The sequence below is a fragment of the Salmo salar genome, chromosome 25 (genome assembly GCF_965601325.2).
Source record: "Salmo salar chromosome 25, fSalSal1, whole genome shotgun sequence".
Classification (NCBI taxonomy): domain Eukaryota; kingdom Metazoa; phylum Chordata; class Actinopteri; order Salmoniformes; family Salmonidae; genus Salmo; species Salmo salar.
The window spans coordinates 6,133,074-6,148,111 of NC_138315.1; the positions used below are offsets into that span (position 1 = coordinate 6,133,074).

The 15,038-nt window shown below is 42.0% G+C and overlaps 1 protein-coding gene across 1 annotated transcript in view; it reads left to right on the plus strand.

Moving 5' to 3' along the window:
• The window catches only part of dnah7 (dynein, axonemal, heavy chain 7), a 279,868-nt gene extending 265,239 nt beyond the window's left edge, over nt 1-14,629 (plus strand). Inside the window, exons 65-67 of the mRNA XM_045707381.2 lie at nt 7,543-7,720; nt 8,499-8,602; nt 13,572-14,629. Coding sequence (XP_045563337.2) covers nt 7,543-7,720; nt 8,499-8,602; nt 13,572-13,778 — 489 coding nt within the window. The 3' untranslated portion in view covers nt 13,779-14,629. The remainder of the gene's footprint in view (nt 1-7,542; nt 7,721-8,498; nt 8,603-13,571) is intronic.
• Nucleotides 14,630-15,038: the final 409 nt, after the last annotated feature.

Here is a 15,038-nt window from a genome sequence, read left to right on the forward strand (position 1 = left end):
TGAGTTCTGCTATACTCAGACACCATTCAAACAGTTTTAGAAACTTTAGGGTGTTTTCTATCCAAAGCCAATAATTATATGCATATTGTAGTTACTGGGCAGGAGTAGTAACCAGATTACATCGGGTATGTTTTTTATCCGGCCGTGTCAATACTGCCCCCTACCCCCAACAGGCTAAGCATGCACTGACCAACAGGCAAGTGTCTTCACTGACATTTTCAACCTCTCCCTGTCTGTGTCTGTAATACCAACATGTTTCAAGCAGACCACCATAGTCCCTATGCCCAATAACACGAAGGTAACCTGCTTAAATGACTAACGACAGGCACTCACGTCTGTAGCCATGAAATGCTTTGAAAGGCTGGTCATGGCTCACATCAACACCATTATTCCAGAAACCCTAGACCCACTCCAATTCGCATACCGCCCCAACAGATCCACAGATCTCTATTTCACTCCATACTGCCCTTTCCCACCTGGACAAAAGGAACACCTTATGTGAGAATGCTATTCATTGACTACAGCTCAGCATTCAACACCATAGTGCCCTCAAAGCTCATCACTAAGCTAAGGACCCTGGGACTAAACACCTCCCTCGGCAACTGGATGCTGGACTTCCTGACGGGTCGCGCCCAGGTGGTAAGGGTAGGTAACAACACATCCGCCACACTGATCCTCAACACGGGGGCCCCTCAGGGGTGCGTGCTCAGTCCCCTCCTGTACTCCCTGTTCACTCATGACAAAAGTAATAGTAAAAAGGAACTCAATAAGAATAACAATAACGAGGCTATATACAAGGGGCACCACTACTGCTACAGTGTGCAGAGGTACAAGTCAGTTGAGGTAATTTGTACATGTAGCCTTCCCTGTAGCTCAGTTGGTAGAGCATGGTGTTTGCAACGCCAGGGTTGTGGGTTCGATTCCCACGGGGGGCCAGCACAGAAAAAAAAAGAAATGTATGAAATGTATGCATTCACTACTGTAAGTCGCTCTGGATAAGAGCGTCTACTAAATGACTAAAAGGTAAATGTAGGTGGGGGTGAAGAGACTATGCATAGATAATAAACAGCGAGTCGCAGCAGTGTACTAAAAGGAAGGGGGGTCAATGTAAATTGTCCGGTGGCGATTTTATTAATTGTTCAGCAGTTTTATGGCTTGGGGGTTTAGGAGCCAGAAGCTGTCGAGGAGCCTTTTGGTCCTTAACTTGCCGCTCCAGTACAGCTTGCCGTGCGGTTGCAGAGAAAACAGTCTATAACTTGGGTGACTGGAGTCTCTGACAATTTTATGGGCTTTCATCTGACACCGCTGTCGTGTCTTTGGCTATGCCGGATTAAGTGATATGACATGCTATTCTATAAAATAATTTCTCTGTAATTAATATTACCTGTTTAAGCTAATCAGGTAAATGTAATTAACTAGAAAGTCGGGGCACCACGAAATAATGTTTATAGAGCTGTTATCTTCCGAATAAACTCTTAAAGACCTAGTAACCGCCCATTTGGAAAAAGAAAATGCAAGGAATATTTACTCTGAGCTGCGCTTCAATAGGTTGGTTGTAGATGGAAGGCCGGTTTGCTCAGCAGGGATCTCTTGCCCTCTGAAGAATGTATCTGGTGGTAAACTGGATACGTTGTAGTATCATTGTGTGTGTTAGACTGGATATGTCGTCCGTCCTTTCCTAGCCCACGTTTACAGCAGCTGCTGCTAACTCAACGTCTAGGAGGTATCACTTCTGGAGTGAATAAGAGTTCAAAGTTCATACCAAGTTGCCATACTTTTAAGCTCGTGCTATATTCTAGCTGGTATAGTCGAAATTCATCCTTTCGGCGTGTCGATCGTCACATTGAACACGATGCTAATTTCGTTAGGTTAGTATCTGAGCCCTTTTAATTTAGGACCGTCGTCCTCGGAACAGAAAGTTGAATTTTCGTCAACAGGTTTATATAGTAGTGAAAGAAGGGCGTGTTTCATATTTTACAACCAAAGTCTGTTCACTTGGGCGGGGCCTCTGTGTGAGTAGAGTTTCTCAATGACAAACCGTTCTTTCATTTAAGAAGCTAAAATTACATTATCTTTTCACAAATAGTTTCATATTTAAACATTTAAATTGCACAACATTTCCATGTGAATCTGATAACTAGAATGTGACGACTTTCCAAGATACAGTTTATGTCATCCTGTCATTATTATCATTATTAACCTGTTAGGGCTAGGGGGCAGCATTGACACGGCTGGATAAAAAACATACCCGATTTAATCTGGTTACCACTCCTACTCAGTAACTAGAATATGCATATACTTATTACATATGGATAGAAAACACCCTAAATTTTCTAAAACTGTTTGAATGGTGTCTGTGAGTATAACAGAACTCAAATGGCAGGTCAAAACCTGAGAGATTCCTTTACAGGAAGTGGCCTGTCTGACCATTTGTTGAACTTCTTTTCCATCTCTATCATTTACTAAGGATCTCTGCTCTAACGTGACACTTCCCACGTCTTCCATAGGCTCTCAGAGCCCGGGAAAAAACAGAATGTCGTCATTCCAGCCCCAGGCTGAAACACATTATCGCCTTTCTCAAGTGGCCCATCAAGAGACACTAGCTTATGCGCATGACCCCGACCGCCCCCGCCTTTGGGATTTTTTCCTCTGTTTGCCGAAAAGGAGATTCCCTGTCGGAATATTATCGCTTTTCTACGAGAAAAATGTCGTAAAAATTGATTTTAAACAGCGGTTGACATGCTTCGACGTACGGTAATGGAATACTTAGAATTTTATTGTCAGGAATTGCGCCAAGCGCGTGACACTTCTTTACTATTTCGGATAGTGTCTGGAACGCACGAACAAAACGCCGCTATTCGGATATAACGATGGATTATTTTGGACCAAACCAACATTTGTTATTGAAGTAGCTGTCCTGGGTGTGTATTCTGACGAAGACAACAAAAGGTAATGACATTTTTATAATAGTAAATATGATTATGGTGAGTGCTAAACTTGCCGGGTGTCTAAATAGCGAGCCCGTGATGCCTGGGCTATGTACTTAGAATATTGCAAAATGTGCTTTCACCAAAAAGCTATTTTAAAATCGGACATATCGAGTGCATAGAGGAGGTCTGTATCTATAATTCTTAAAATAATTGTTATGCTTTTTGTGAACGTTTATCGTGAGTAATTTAGTAAAATGTTAGCGAATTCCCCGGAAGTTTGCGGGGGGTATGCTAGTTCTGAACGTCACATGCTAATGTAAAAAGCTGGTTTTTGATATAAATATGAACTTGATTGAACAAAACATGCATGTATTGTATAACATAATGTCCTAGGGTTGTCATCTGATGAAGATCATCAAAGGTGAGTGCTGCATTTAGCTGTCTTCTGGGTTTTGGTGACATTATATGCTGCCTTGAAAAATGGGTGTCTGATTATTTCTGGCTTGGTACTCTGCTGACATAATCTAATGTTTTGCTTTCGTTGTAAAGCCTTTTTGAAATCGGACAGTGTGGTTAGATTAACGAGAGTCTTATCTTTAAATGGCTGTAAAATAGTCATATGTTTGAGAAATTGAAGTAATAGGATTTTTAAGGTCCAACCTACTCAACAGCCAGTTGAATCCTGTGGCGCTTTATTCAAATCCTTAGATATGCTATTACTTCAATTTTTAAGAAATATGACTATTTTACACCATTTTAAAGATAAGACTCTCGTTAATCTAACCACACTGTCCGATTTCAAAAAGGCTTTACAACGAAAGCAAAACATTAGATTATGTCAGCAGAGTACCGAGCCAGAAATAATCAGACACCCATTTTTCAAGCTAGCATATAATGTCACATAAACCCAAACCACAGCTAAATGTAGCACTAACCTTTGATGATCTTCATCAGATGACAACCCTAGGACATTATGTTATACAATACATGCATGTTTTGTTCAATCAAGTTCATATTTATATCAAAAACCAGCTTTTTACATTAGCATGTGACTAGCATTCCCACCGAACACTGCCGGTGAATTTACTAAATTACTCACGATAAACGTTCACAAAAAGCATAACAATTATTTTAAGAATTATAGATACAGAACTCCTCTATGCACTCGATATGTCCGATTTTAAAATAGCTTTTCGGTGAAAGCACATTTTGCAATATTCTCAGTAGATAGCCCGGCATCACAGGGCTAGCTATTTAGACACCCAGCAGGTTTAGCACTCATCAAAGTCAGATTTACTATAAGAAAAATGTTATTACCTTTGTTGTCTTCGTCAGAATGCACTCCCAGGACTTCTACTTCAATAACAAATGTTGGTTTGGTCCAAAATAATCCATCGTTATATCCAAACAGCGGCGTTTTGTTTGTGCGTTCCAGACACTATCCTAAAGGCTAAATCAGGGTTACGAGCATGGCGCAATTCGTGACAAAATAATTCTAAATATTCCATTACCGTACTTCGAAGCATGTCAACCGTTGTTTAAAATCAATTTTATGCCATTTTTCTCATGAAAAAGCGATAATATTCCGACCGGGAATCTGCGTTTAGATAAACAGACAAAGGAAAACAAAGCATTCGGTTGAAGCGGGCACGCGCCTAAGCCCATAGTACTCTGAGTGGCCACTTGCCAAAAGCGATAAAGTGTTTCAGCCAGAGCCTGCCTCGATATCGTTCAACGTTTTCCCGGGCTCTGAGACCCTATGGAAGACGTAGGAAGTGTCACGTTATTGCACAGATCCTGAGTCTTCAATAAAAAGAGCCAAGATGAAACACTACTTCTCAGACAGGCCACTTCCTGCTTGAAATCTTCTCAGGTTTTGGCCTGCCATAGGAGTTCTGTTATACTCACAGACACCATTCAAACAGTTTTAGAAACTTTAGGGTGTTTTCTATCCAAAGCCAATAATTATATGCATATTCTAGTTACTGGGCAGGAGTAGTAACCAGATTAAATCGGGTACGTTTTTTATCCAGCCGTGTCAATACTGCCCCCTATCCCCAACAGGTTAAGCACCAGCTATCAGAGCAGCTCCCAGATCACTGCACCTGTACATAGCCCATCTATAATTTAGCCCAAACTACTACCCCTACTGCATTTATTTATTTATTTAATTTATTATTTTGCTCCTTTGCACCATATTATTTATATTTTAACTTTGAACTTTCTTCAAATTATAAATCTACCATTCCAGTGTTTTACATGCTATACTTTATTTACTTTGCCACCATGGCCTTTTTTGCCTTTACTTCCCTTATCTCATATCATTTGCTCACATTGTATATAGTCTTATTTTTGTCTACTGTATCATTGATTGTATGTTGTTTTACTCCATGTGTAACTCTGTTTTTGTATGTTGTCGAACTGCTTTGCTTTATCTTGGCCAGGTCGCAATTGTAAATGAGAACTTGTTCTCAACTTGCCTACCTGGTTAAATAAAGGTAAAATAAAATAAATAAATAAATTAGTAGTAATGTCTTAGACAACAACTGATCTGAGATCATATTCATTAAGTACCAACGCATATTTTTAATTGGTTGGATTACCGAAGTATGGTTCCATTTCCCACCTTTCGATGTTACCAGAATCTCTGCTACAAAGGCTTTACAAGAGTCAACTCTATAAAGTAGAGAGAAAGAAAAGGGGAAAGGTATTTATGGGGTTCATAAACCTCCCCCAACAGGCCAACGTCATGACACCGCCTATTGTATAGGTCCTGGATGGCAGGAAGCTTGGCCCCAGTGATGTACTGGGCCATTCGCACTACCCTCTGTAGCGCCTTACGGTCAGATGTCATACCAGACGGTGATGCAACCAGTCAGGATGCTCTTGATGGTGCAGCTGTAGAACCTTTTGAGGATCTGGGGACCCATGCCAAATCTTTTCAGTCTCCTTAGGGGGAAAAGGTTTTGTCGTGGCCTCTTCACGACTGTCTTGGTGTGTTTGGACCATGACAGTTCGTTGGTGATGTGGACACCAAGGAACTTGAAACTCTCGACCGGCTCCACTACAGCCCTGTCGATGTTAATGGGGGCCTGTTCGGCCCACCTTTTCACCGCCTGGTATGGAAACTGCTCAGCCTCCGACCGCAAGGCACTGCAGAGGGTGGTAGGTATGGCCCAGTACATTACTGGGGCCAAGCTTTCTACCATCCAGGACCTCTATACTAGGCGGTGTCAGAGGAAGGCCCTAAGAATTGTCAAAGACTCCAGCCACCCTAGTCCAAGACTGTTCTCTCTGCTACCGCATGGCAAGTGGTACTGGAGCGCCAAGTCTAGGTCCAAGAGGCTTCTAAACAGCTTCTACCCCAAGCCATAAGACTCCTGTACATCTAATCAAATGACTATTTGCATTAACCCCCCCCCCCCCCCCCCTCGCTATTGCCCTTCATTTCCTCCACTGCTGCTCTTATCTCTTTTTTGTGATATTTTTTAAAACTGCATTGTTGGTTAAGGGCTTGTAAGTAAGCATTTCACTACCGAGTTCCAAACTACTTCTGGAAGCAACGTCATTACAATAACTGTTCGCATGGCCGAGCAGCCGCACACAAGCCTAAGATCACCATGCACAATGTCAAGCATCCGCTGGAGTGGTTTAAAGCTCACCGCCATTGGACTCTGGAGCTTTGGAAACGCATGCTCTGGAGTGATGAATCACTCGTCACCATTTGGCAGGCTGACTGACGAATCTGGGTTTGGCGGATGCCAGGAGAATGCTACCTGCCCTAATACATACTGCCAACTGTAAAGTTTGTTGGAGGAGGAATAATGGTGTGTGGCTGTTTTTCATGGTTCGGGCTAGGCCCCTTAGTTCCAGTTAAGGGGGGAATGTATCAGGTTTCAAGGTAAGACCCAAGTGCAAGTGTTTATTGTAACCACAGGGGCAGGCAAACGACAGGTAAAGGCAGGCAGGATTCGATGATCCAGAGCAGAGGCCAAGGTTACAGGACGGCAGTCAGGGTCAGGTCAGGCAGAGGTCGGTAATCCAGAGGTGGAACAAAGGTACAGGACTGCCGGCAGGCTCAGGGTCAGGTCATGCTGGCGGGTACAGAGTCAGGACAGGCAAAGGTCAAAAACCAGGAGGATGAGAAAAAGAGACTAGGGAAAATTAGGAGCTGAGACAACATGCTGGTAGACTTGAACAAACAAGAATAACTAGCAACAGAGACAGAAAACACAGGTATAAATACACAGGGGAAGATGGGAAACACCTGGAGGGGGGTGGAGACAAGCACAAGGACAGGTGAAACAGATCAGGGCGTGATAGAATGAGATTTCGACGAGCACATGTCCACATACTTTTGGTCAAGTAGTGTACTTTAAAAACTTTGACTCTACCCCCTCATAAGGTAAAGGTTTTCTGTAAAAAACAATAAAGGCAGACTGAAGGTCAGAAACAGCCTTGTCAACAGGAGCAACACAATATCTAACAGTAGCCCCCGGCTAATAGGTAAACTTTCATACTGCACTTGCAAAGTGTCACCCTTTAATTACCGCCGACCTTAGTTTGCCTTTGCATTAAGCCTTTGTGCTGTGCTCCATTCGTCCCTCTGCAGGACTGGTATGAACACGGGACGCCGGCAGTATTCTGGATGTCAGGCTTCTTCTTCACCCAGGCCTTCCTGACGGGAGGCCAGCAGAACTATGCCCGCAAACACACCATCCCCATCGACTTGCTGGGCTTCGACTTTGAGGTGCTGGATGACAAGGAGTATCGCCAGCCCCCAGAAGACGGTGAGACAGACAGAGGGTGGAGGGATGGAATGGTGAGAGAGGGCGGGGAGAAGTAAAAGGGTGAAGTAGAGAAAGAGATGAGGGATGTGATTTCTCCTGATTAATCAGGAATTCCTGCTTTTCTGACACAATACTCCGTTCATTGAAACTGACCTATTCCTGAGCCAAAATCCTGCTTTTCCAGTTTTTGTTTGTCCTGATCACATCCAGAGCAGTTTTAGAGAGGGCAAGTGGGAAGAGAGAGAGAAAGGTGATGGAGAGAGAGTCTGAAAGGTAAGGGTTAGAGCGAATGGTGGGTAGCAAGAGACTAGAGAGAGAGTATGGAAAGAAAGGGAGGGAGGTAATGATTGGAGAATAAGAGAGAAAATAAATCGATACGGAGAGAGAAAGAGGGACGCTCCCTTCCTCTGTCCCCAGCCCTGCATCACCCTCTCAAAGGAAATTATTTCAATTCACATGAAATAAGTCATTGAATTTGTTAGAAATGTGTTCAAAACATTTTGTATCATGTTGTACTGCAACCTCTCCATCGGTCCCCTGCTGCTTTTTCATCAGCTTGCCATGATGCTACTGGCTTCAAGAGTCGAGGCCACAGTTACACTCGAGTACAATATTAAAATTGTACTCTGTGCATCATATTGAAATTGTACTCTGTTTTGTGTGTGTGTGTGTGTGTGTGTGTGTGTGTGTGTGTGTGTGTGCGCGTGCGTGCGTCAACAGGTGGTGTGCTAGGTAACATGCTAGATATTGTGTATCTGATTGTATGTGTGTTTCTCAGGTGTGTACATTTATGGGCTCTACCTTGACTGTGCACGTTGGGACAGAAAGACCAAGCTCTTGGCTGAGTCCTACCCCAAAGTGCTACACGACGCCATGCCTGTGGTGAGTGACTCATCACAAGCTCACAAATTACACCTTAAGCAATACACATACAGATTTGCAACAAACATCAGGACATGATTTGTCATTCCTGCGTGAAAGATCATATTAAACTATTTTTAGGGGTTCACAGCGAAGCAAAACCTATTGTTATTCTTAGATTTTTTTCTAATTTGGCACACAGAAACTAGAGGCCATGAGTAACTTGGTCAAAAAGAATGGTGCCGATTGACCTAAAGGTGCAGTGTTATAAGCAGTCTAACGTAAACCCTCATACAGTTGAAGTCGGAAGTTTACATACACCTTAGCCAAATACATTTCAACTCAGTTTTTCACAATTCCTGACATTTAATCCTAGTAAAAATCCCTGTCTTAGGTCAATTAGGCTCAGCGCTTTATTTTAAGAATGTGAAATGTCAGAATAATAGTAGAGAGAATGATTTATTTCATTCATCACATTCCCAGTGGGTCAGAAGTTTACGTACACTCAATTAGTATTTGGTAGCATTGCCTTTAAATTGTTTAACTTGGGTCAAACGTTTTGGGTAGCCTTTCACAAGCTTCCCACAATAAGTTGGGTGAATTTTGGCCCATTCCTCCTGACAGAGCTGGTGTAACTGAATCAGGTTTGTAGGCCTCCTTGCTCACACACGCTTTTTCAGTTCTGCCCAGAAATGTTCTATAAGATTGAGGTCAGAGCTTTGTGATGGCCACTCCAATACATTGACTTTGTTGTCCTTAAGCCATTTTGCCACAACTTTGGAAGTATACTTGGGATCATTGTCCATTTGGAAGACCCATTGGAAGACCCTGACTGATGTCTTGAGATGTTGCTTCAATATATCCACATATTTTTCCTTACTCATGAAGCCATCTATTTTGTGAAGTGCGCCAGTCCCTCCTGCAGCAAAGCACCCCCACAACATGATGCTGCCACCCCCGTGCTTCACGGTTGGAATGGTGTTCTTCGGCTTGCAAGACTCCCCCTTTTTCCTCCAAACATAACGACAGTCATTATGGCCAAACAGTTATATTTTTGTTTGATCAGACCAGAGGACATTTCTCCAAAAAGTACAGTGTTTGTCCCCATGTACAGTTGCATACCGTAGTCTGGCTTTTTAATGGCGGTTTTGGAGCTGTGGCTTCTTCCTTGCTGAGCGGCCTTAAAGGTTTTGTCGATATAGGACTCGTTTTACTGTGGATATAGATACTTTTGTACCTGTTTCCTCCAGCATCTTCACAAGGTCCTTTGCTGTTGTTCTGGGATTGATTTGCACTTTTCACACCATAGTACGTTCATCTCTAGGAGACAGAACGCGTCTCCTTCCTGAGCGTTATGACGGCTGCGTGGTCCCATGGTGTTTATACTTGCGTACTATTGTTTGTACAGATGAACGTGGTACCTTCAGGTGTTTGGAAATTGCTCCCTAGGATGAACCAGACTTGTGGAGGTTTATAATTTTTGGCTGATTTCTTTTGATTTTCCCATGATGTCAAGCAAAGAGGCACTGAGTTTGAAGGTAGGCCTTGAAATACATCCACAGGTACACCTCCAATTGACTCAAATGATGTCAATTAGCCTATCAGAAGCTTCTAAAGCCATGACATCATTTTCTGGAATTTTCCAAGCTGTTTAAAGGCACAGTCAACTTAGTGTATGTAAACTTCTGAACCATTGGAATTGTGATACAGTGAAATATAAGTGAAATAGTCTGACTGTAAACAATTGTTGGAAACATTACTTGAGTCATGCACAAAGTAGATGTCCTAACTAACTTTCCAAATCTATAGTTTGTTAACAAGAAATTTGTGGAGTGGTTGAAAAACAAGTTTTAATGACTCCAACCTAAGTGTATGTAAACTTCTGACTTCAACTGTACATATGACTAAAATGTATGGGATGGAGGGATGAAAGAAAGAGCGATAACACAGAGAAAGCTGCCATTGCTGCACTATTATCACACATTTTCCAACTCTAGGGACATAGACCTTCAAGAAAATCACTATGAGACATTATCACTGCAAGTGAGGCCATTAGGAGCATTGGGCCAGTAACCGAAAGGTTGCTGTATCGAATCCTCGAGCCGACAAGGTAAAATATGTTGTTCCGCCCTTGATTAAGGCAATTAACCCAAATAATTGCGCCAGGGTTGCCGTCAATTATGGTTGATCCCCTGGCTGTGACCCCACTCTGTGAGGGTGTCTTAGGGGGAGTGGGATGACTGGAATATGTCTCCTTCCAGACTCACGTTAAGCATCTCCAATCCAAAATTAAATCTAGAATCGGCTTCCTATTTTGCAACAAAGCATCCTTCACTCATGCTGCCAAACACCCTCATAAAACTGACTATCCTCCCGATCCTTGACCTCGGCAATGTCATTTACAAAATAGCCTCCAACACTCTACTCAGCAAATGCAGTCTATCACAGTGCCATCTGTTTTGGCACCAAAGCCCCATATACTACCCATCACTGCGACCTGTAAGCTCTCGTTGGCTAGCCCTCGCTTCATATTCGTCGCCAAACCCACTGGCTCCAGATCATCTATAAGTCTTTGCTAGGTAATGCCCTGCCTTATCTCAGCTCACTGGTCACCATAGCAGCACCCACCTGTTGCACGCGCTCCAGCAGGTATATTTCACTGGTCACCCCCAAAGCCAATTCCTCCTTTGGCCACCTTTCCTTCCACTTCTGCTGCCAATGACTGGAACGAATTGCAAAAATCACTGAAGCTGGAGACTCATATCTCCCTCACTAACTTTAAGCATCATCTGTCAGAGCAGCTCACAGATCGTTGCACCTGTGCATAGCCCATCCAACTACCTCATCCCCATATTGTTTTTCTTTTTTTGCTCCTTTGCACCCCAGTGTCTCTACTTGCACATTCATCTTCTGTACATCTTCTGATATATCACTCTATTGTTTAATTGCTAAATTGTAATTACTTTGCCACTACGGCCTATTTATTGCCTTACCTCCCTAATCTTACCTAATTTGCACACACTGTATATAGATTTTTTATATTGTGTTATTGACTGTATGTTTGTTTATTCCATGTGTAACTCTGTTGTTGTTTGTGTCACACTGCTTTGCTTTATCTTGGCCAGGTCGCAGTTAGAACTTGTTCTCAACTGGCCTACCTGGTTAAATAAAGGTGAAATAAATAAAAAAAATATGCAAAAAACACATTTTACACCTGTACAGGTTACTCCCTTGTACATACAGTGAAACAGGACTGCATAAGCACCCTCTAATTATTATTATTATATTACTACTACATGTAATGGACAGCCTACATGGCCACTTGATTATTTGTAGTGGCAGTTTAGACAAAAACAGACACGCCCGCCTCACACTACCTTCTTAGACAGTTAGCTAATGTTCACAAACTATTTTCCTTGTTGAACGCATCTCTGCCCTGCTCCAGCACAGCTTTTTGGGGAATTGACATAGTGTGTCATGTCACATTTGGTAATGCATCCTACATAGGGAGCTGTAATGCAACATACATAGGGATCTGATATGTTACATGTTATACACCATTTATACAGTATTACATAAGCTTATAGAGGATTTTCAAAGCATTAATATTGTGCTTATTAACACTTTATGTATGCTATATGAAGTCATTATAAGTTGTAGTTTGTTTAAAGTGGGATTGTACATGTAAATATCAGTTTTATAAGTAAGGTCTAAGTAAAACTAACACTAAATAGCTTTTGTGATGCAGTGTGTTTGAATCCTGGCCTAAGTGCTAAGATCCTGATGATGTTTGTTGCAAATGATTCAGTATCTAATGGGTTCCCATTGCATGTCAGGACAATGTCTCCATCTTCCCTCGATGCATAACGTTATACTTACATAAGCTTCACAGTGGTTTCAGAGGATAAAGATGAATGTATTCTTTTCCCATTAATTCCACCGGGCATAGAGAGAGAGGGATAATATCTTCCCATGTATCAGTGGACCCAACTGTAGTTAAACTGAGCAGATACTATCTATATTCTGTGTCTTAACTCCTATGAGGCAGCTCTTTTTATCAGACTACAATACCCTGTAGGTGCCAAGGAGAGTACAAACAACAACAAACGGCAGAATAAAAAATGATGCTCCGTTGTTCAACCCAGGAGATTGTTCCCAGCTTTGTGTTCAAAGCTCTATCTCAGGGCCTCACCCAGCCGCATCAATTTCAGCCCAAACATGGCAAGCGCAATAACAAAGTTTGTCCTCTCTTATCCTCCCCTAGTTTTCTAGCGGGCTTCTTAATTACAACTTGATGTGGTGTATGAATAGTGTATTAAGTAAGACATTAAAATAGATTGCTAGTGGCAGATTCCTGCAAGAAGCTCCCAGACAAAGTATAACTGATTGCTTTGTACGTTTTCTCAGTTGTTTTTTCACCCCCTCTTCTTCTTTGCCCTCACAATGCCGGCTGTTGAATAATGCACAAGCATTCTCTTTTTAATATTCAGAAATTTCAGGGCAATCTTATTATCAAAATTTGTTTTGACAAGAGCAGAACTTTATTAAAAATGTGTTTATTATTTGTGGGGGAAAACACAACACTGTCAGATTTGAAATGCAAATCTAACCAGCAGCTCCTGCTATCAAATTGGATGAGGATTTCACAAACTTGCTTTTGTGAGAAGTTGAGTGTTCCAGTTTATCCCTTTTGTTTTACCAGACCTGCTAATGTACACCAGGGACTCACTCTCTCACTACTATTGTTTCAAATGTTATGTCACCAAATTTCCAACTGGTTTAATTGTTTAATTCTCTGATGTTGTCCCAACTTTCTTCCTCATATCCATTCTCCATTCCATTTCCTAAAACCATTATCCCACCTTGTCTTTTCTCATCATTGTCCTCCTGCCTACTCCTCATGTGGACATCATCCCCCTTTCTGCCTGTACCCCCTCTCTCCATTCTTGTCCTCCATCCTCCATCCATTCTTCCCTCTCCTGCCCCCCAGATGTGGCTGAAACCCATCAAAAGGCAGGACATCCCCCAGCGTATGTGCTACCTCTCCCCCGTCTACAAGACCGGCGAGCGCCGCGGCACACTCTCCACCACTGGCCACTCCACCAACTACGTAATCGCCATGGCGCTCAACTCGGACGTGCCCGCCGAGCACTGGATCAGACGAGGGGTGGCGCTGCTTTGCCAGCTCAATGCATAGACTTCCCCTATGCTCTGTTTTGCACCTACTATTTATCCAGTTTTATGTAAGAAGAGTTATGAAAAGGATGTTCTCTGGCTTGTTTTTTTTTCACACAGTGCTTCATGAATGTATTGCTGAGAATAATTTGTAATGATATTTGACTTTGATGGGCTACGGAAGCATACACAAAAGCACAAGTGATGCGGATGAGCCCAAAACCTTATAGATGCAATGCCTCTATACCCACAAGCACTGGACATTGAACTTTTGCATGTTTTCGTAGCCTTGTGTTACATAATTGAACATCAGCCTTAAACTCTTAAAATTTGACACAGCTGATTGCACAACAGCTGAGTCTTTCAACATTTTGATTAGTCTGCCAACAATGATTCCCATTACATTTTCACAATAATTCTTGATTTCCATGATGTATCTGTACATAGAGCAACATTTTAGAGCAACAAAACTTTCTTTAAACTAATCAAATTTTGTTTCAAATTCTCCAATGACAAATACAAACACAGATTGTTCTTATTTTATCTTGTTCTGAGGGCAGCTCTGCAGAATCAAATGTGATCAGAGATGGGTCATTCCACCACTAGAGTGCCTTTTTGCTAAGGTAATTTGGTAAAAAAAAAAAAAAAAACGGTTCAACTTCATAGAAAACATGTTTTCCCATCTCAAGAGTTTAAATTAAGAAAAAATACTATAGTAGGTGTCAATTAAAGTAACAGGGTTGAATTTTTTTTTAAATCTTAAAACAGCCATAACTCCCCTTGTGACAAAGGGGAAGGGAAGATTGTTGTGTGCAACAAGGATGGGGCAATACAATGCAAACTTCACATTAAAAATGAAATTGTTAAAACGTTTCTAGTCTATTCTAATGAGGGACAAACATAAATGAATCACTAATCACGTGAAATAAGTAATAATCTTAAAAAATGTCTTGGCTCACATCAACACCATCATGCCGGAAACCCTAGACCCACTCCAATTTGCATACCGCCCCAACAGATCCACAGATGACGCAATCTCAATCGCACTCCACACTGCCCTTTCCCACCTGGACAAAAGGAACACCAATGCTGTTCATTGACTACAGCCCAGCGTTCAACACCATAGTGCCCACAAAGCTTATCACTAAGCTAAGGACCCTGGGATTAAAAGGTTTAAAGGTGACCTCGGTACGGCAGAAGTTCTTAGCAGGAAATAGGATCCCCCCCATTATAGTGAATGGTTTTTCTTTATTTGTACTATTTTCTACATTGTAGAATAATA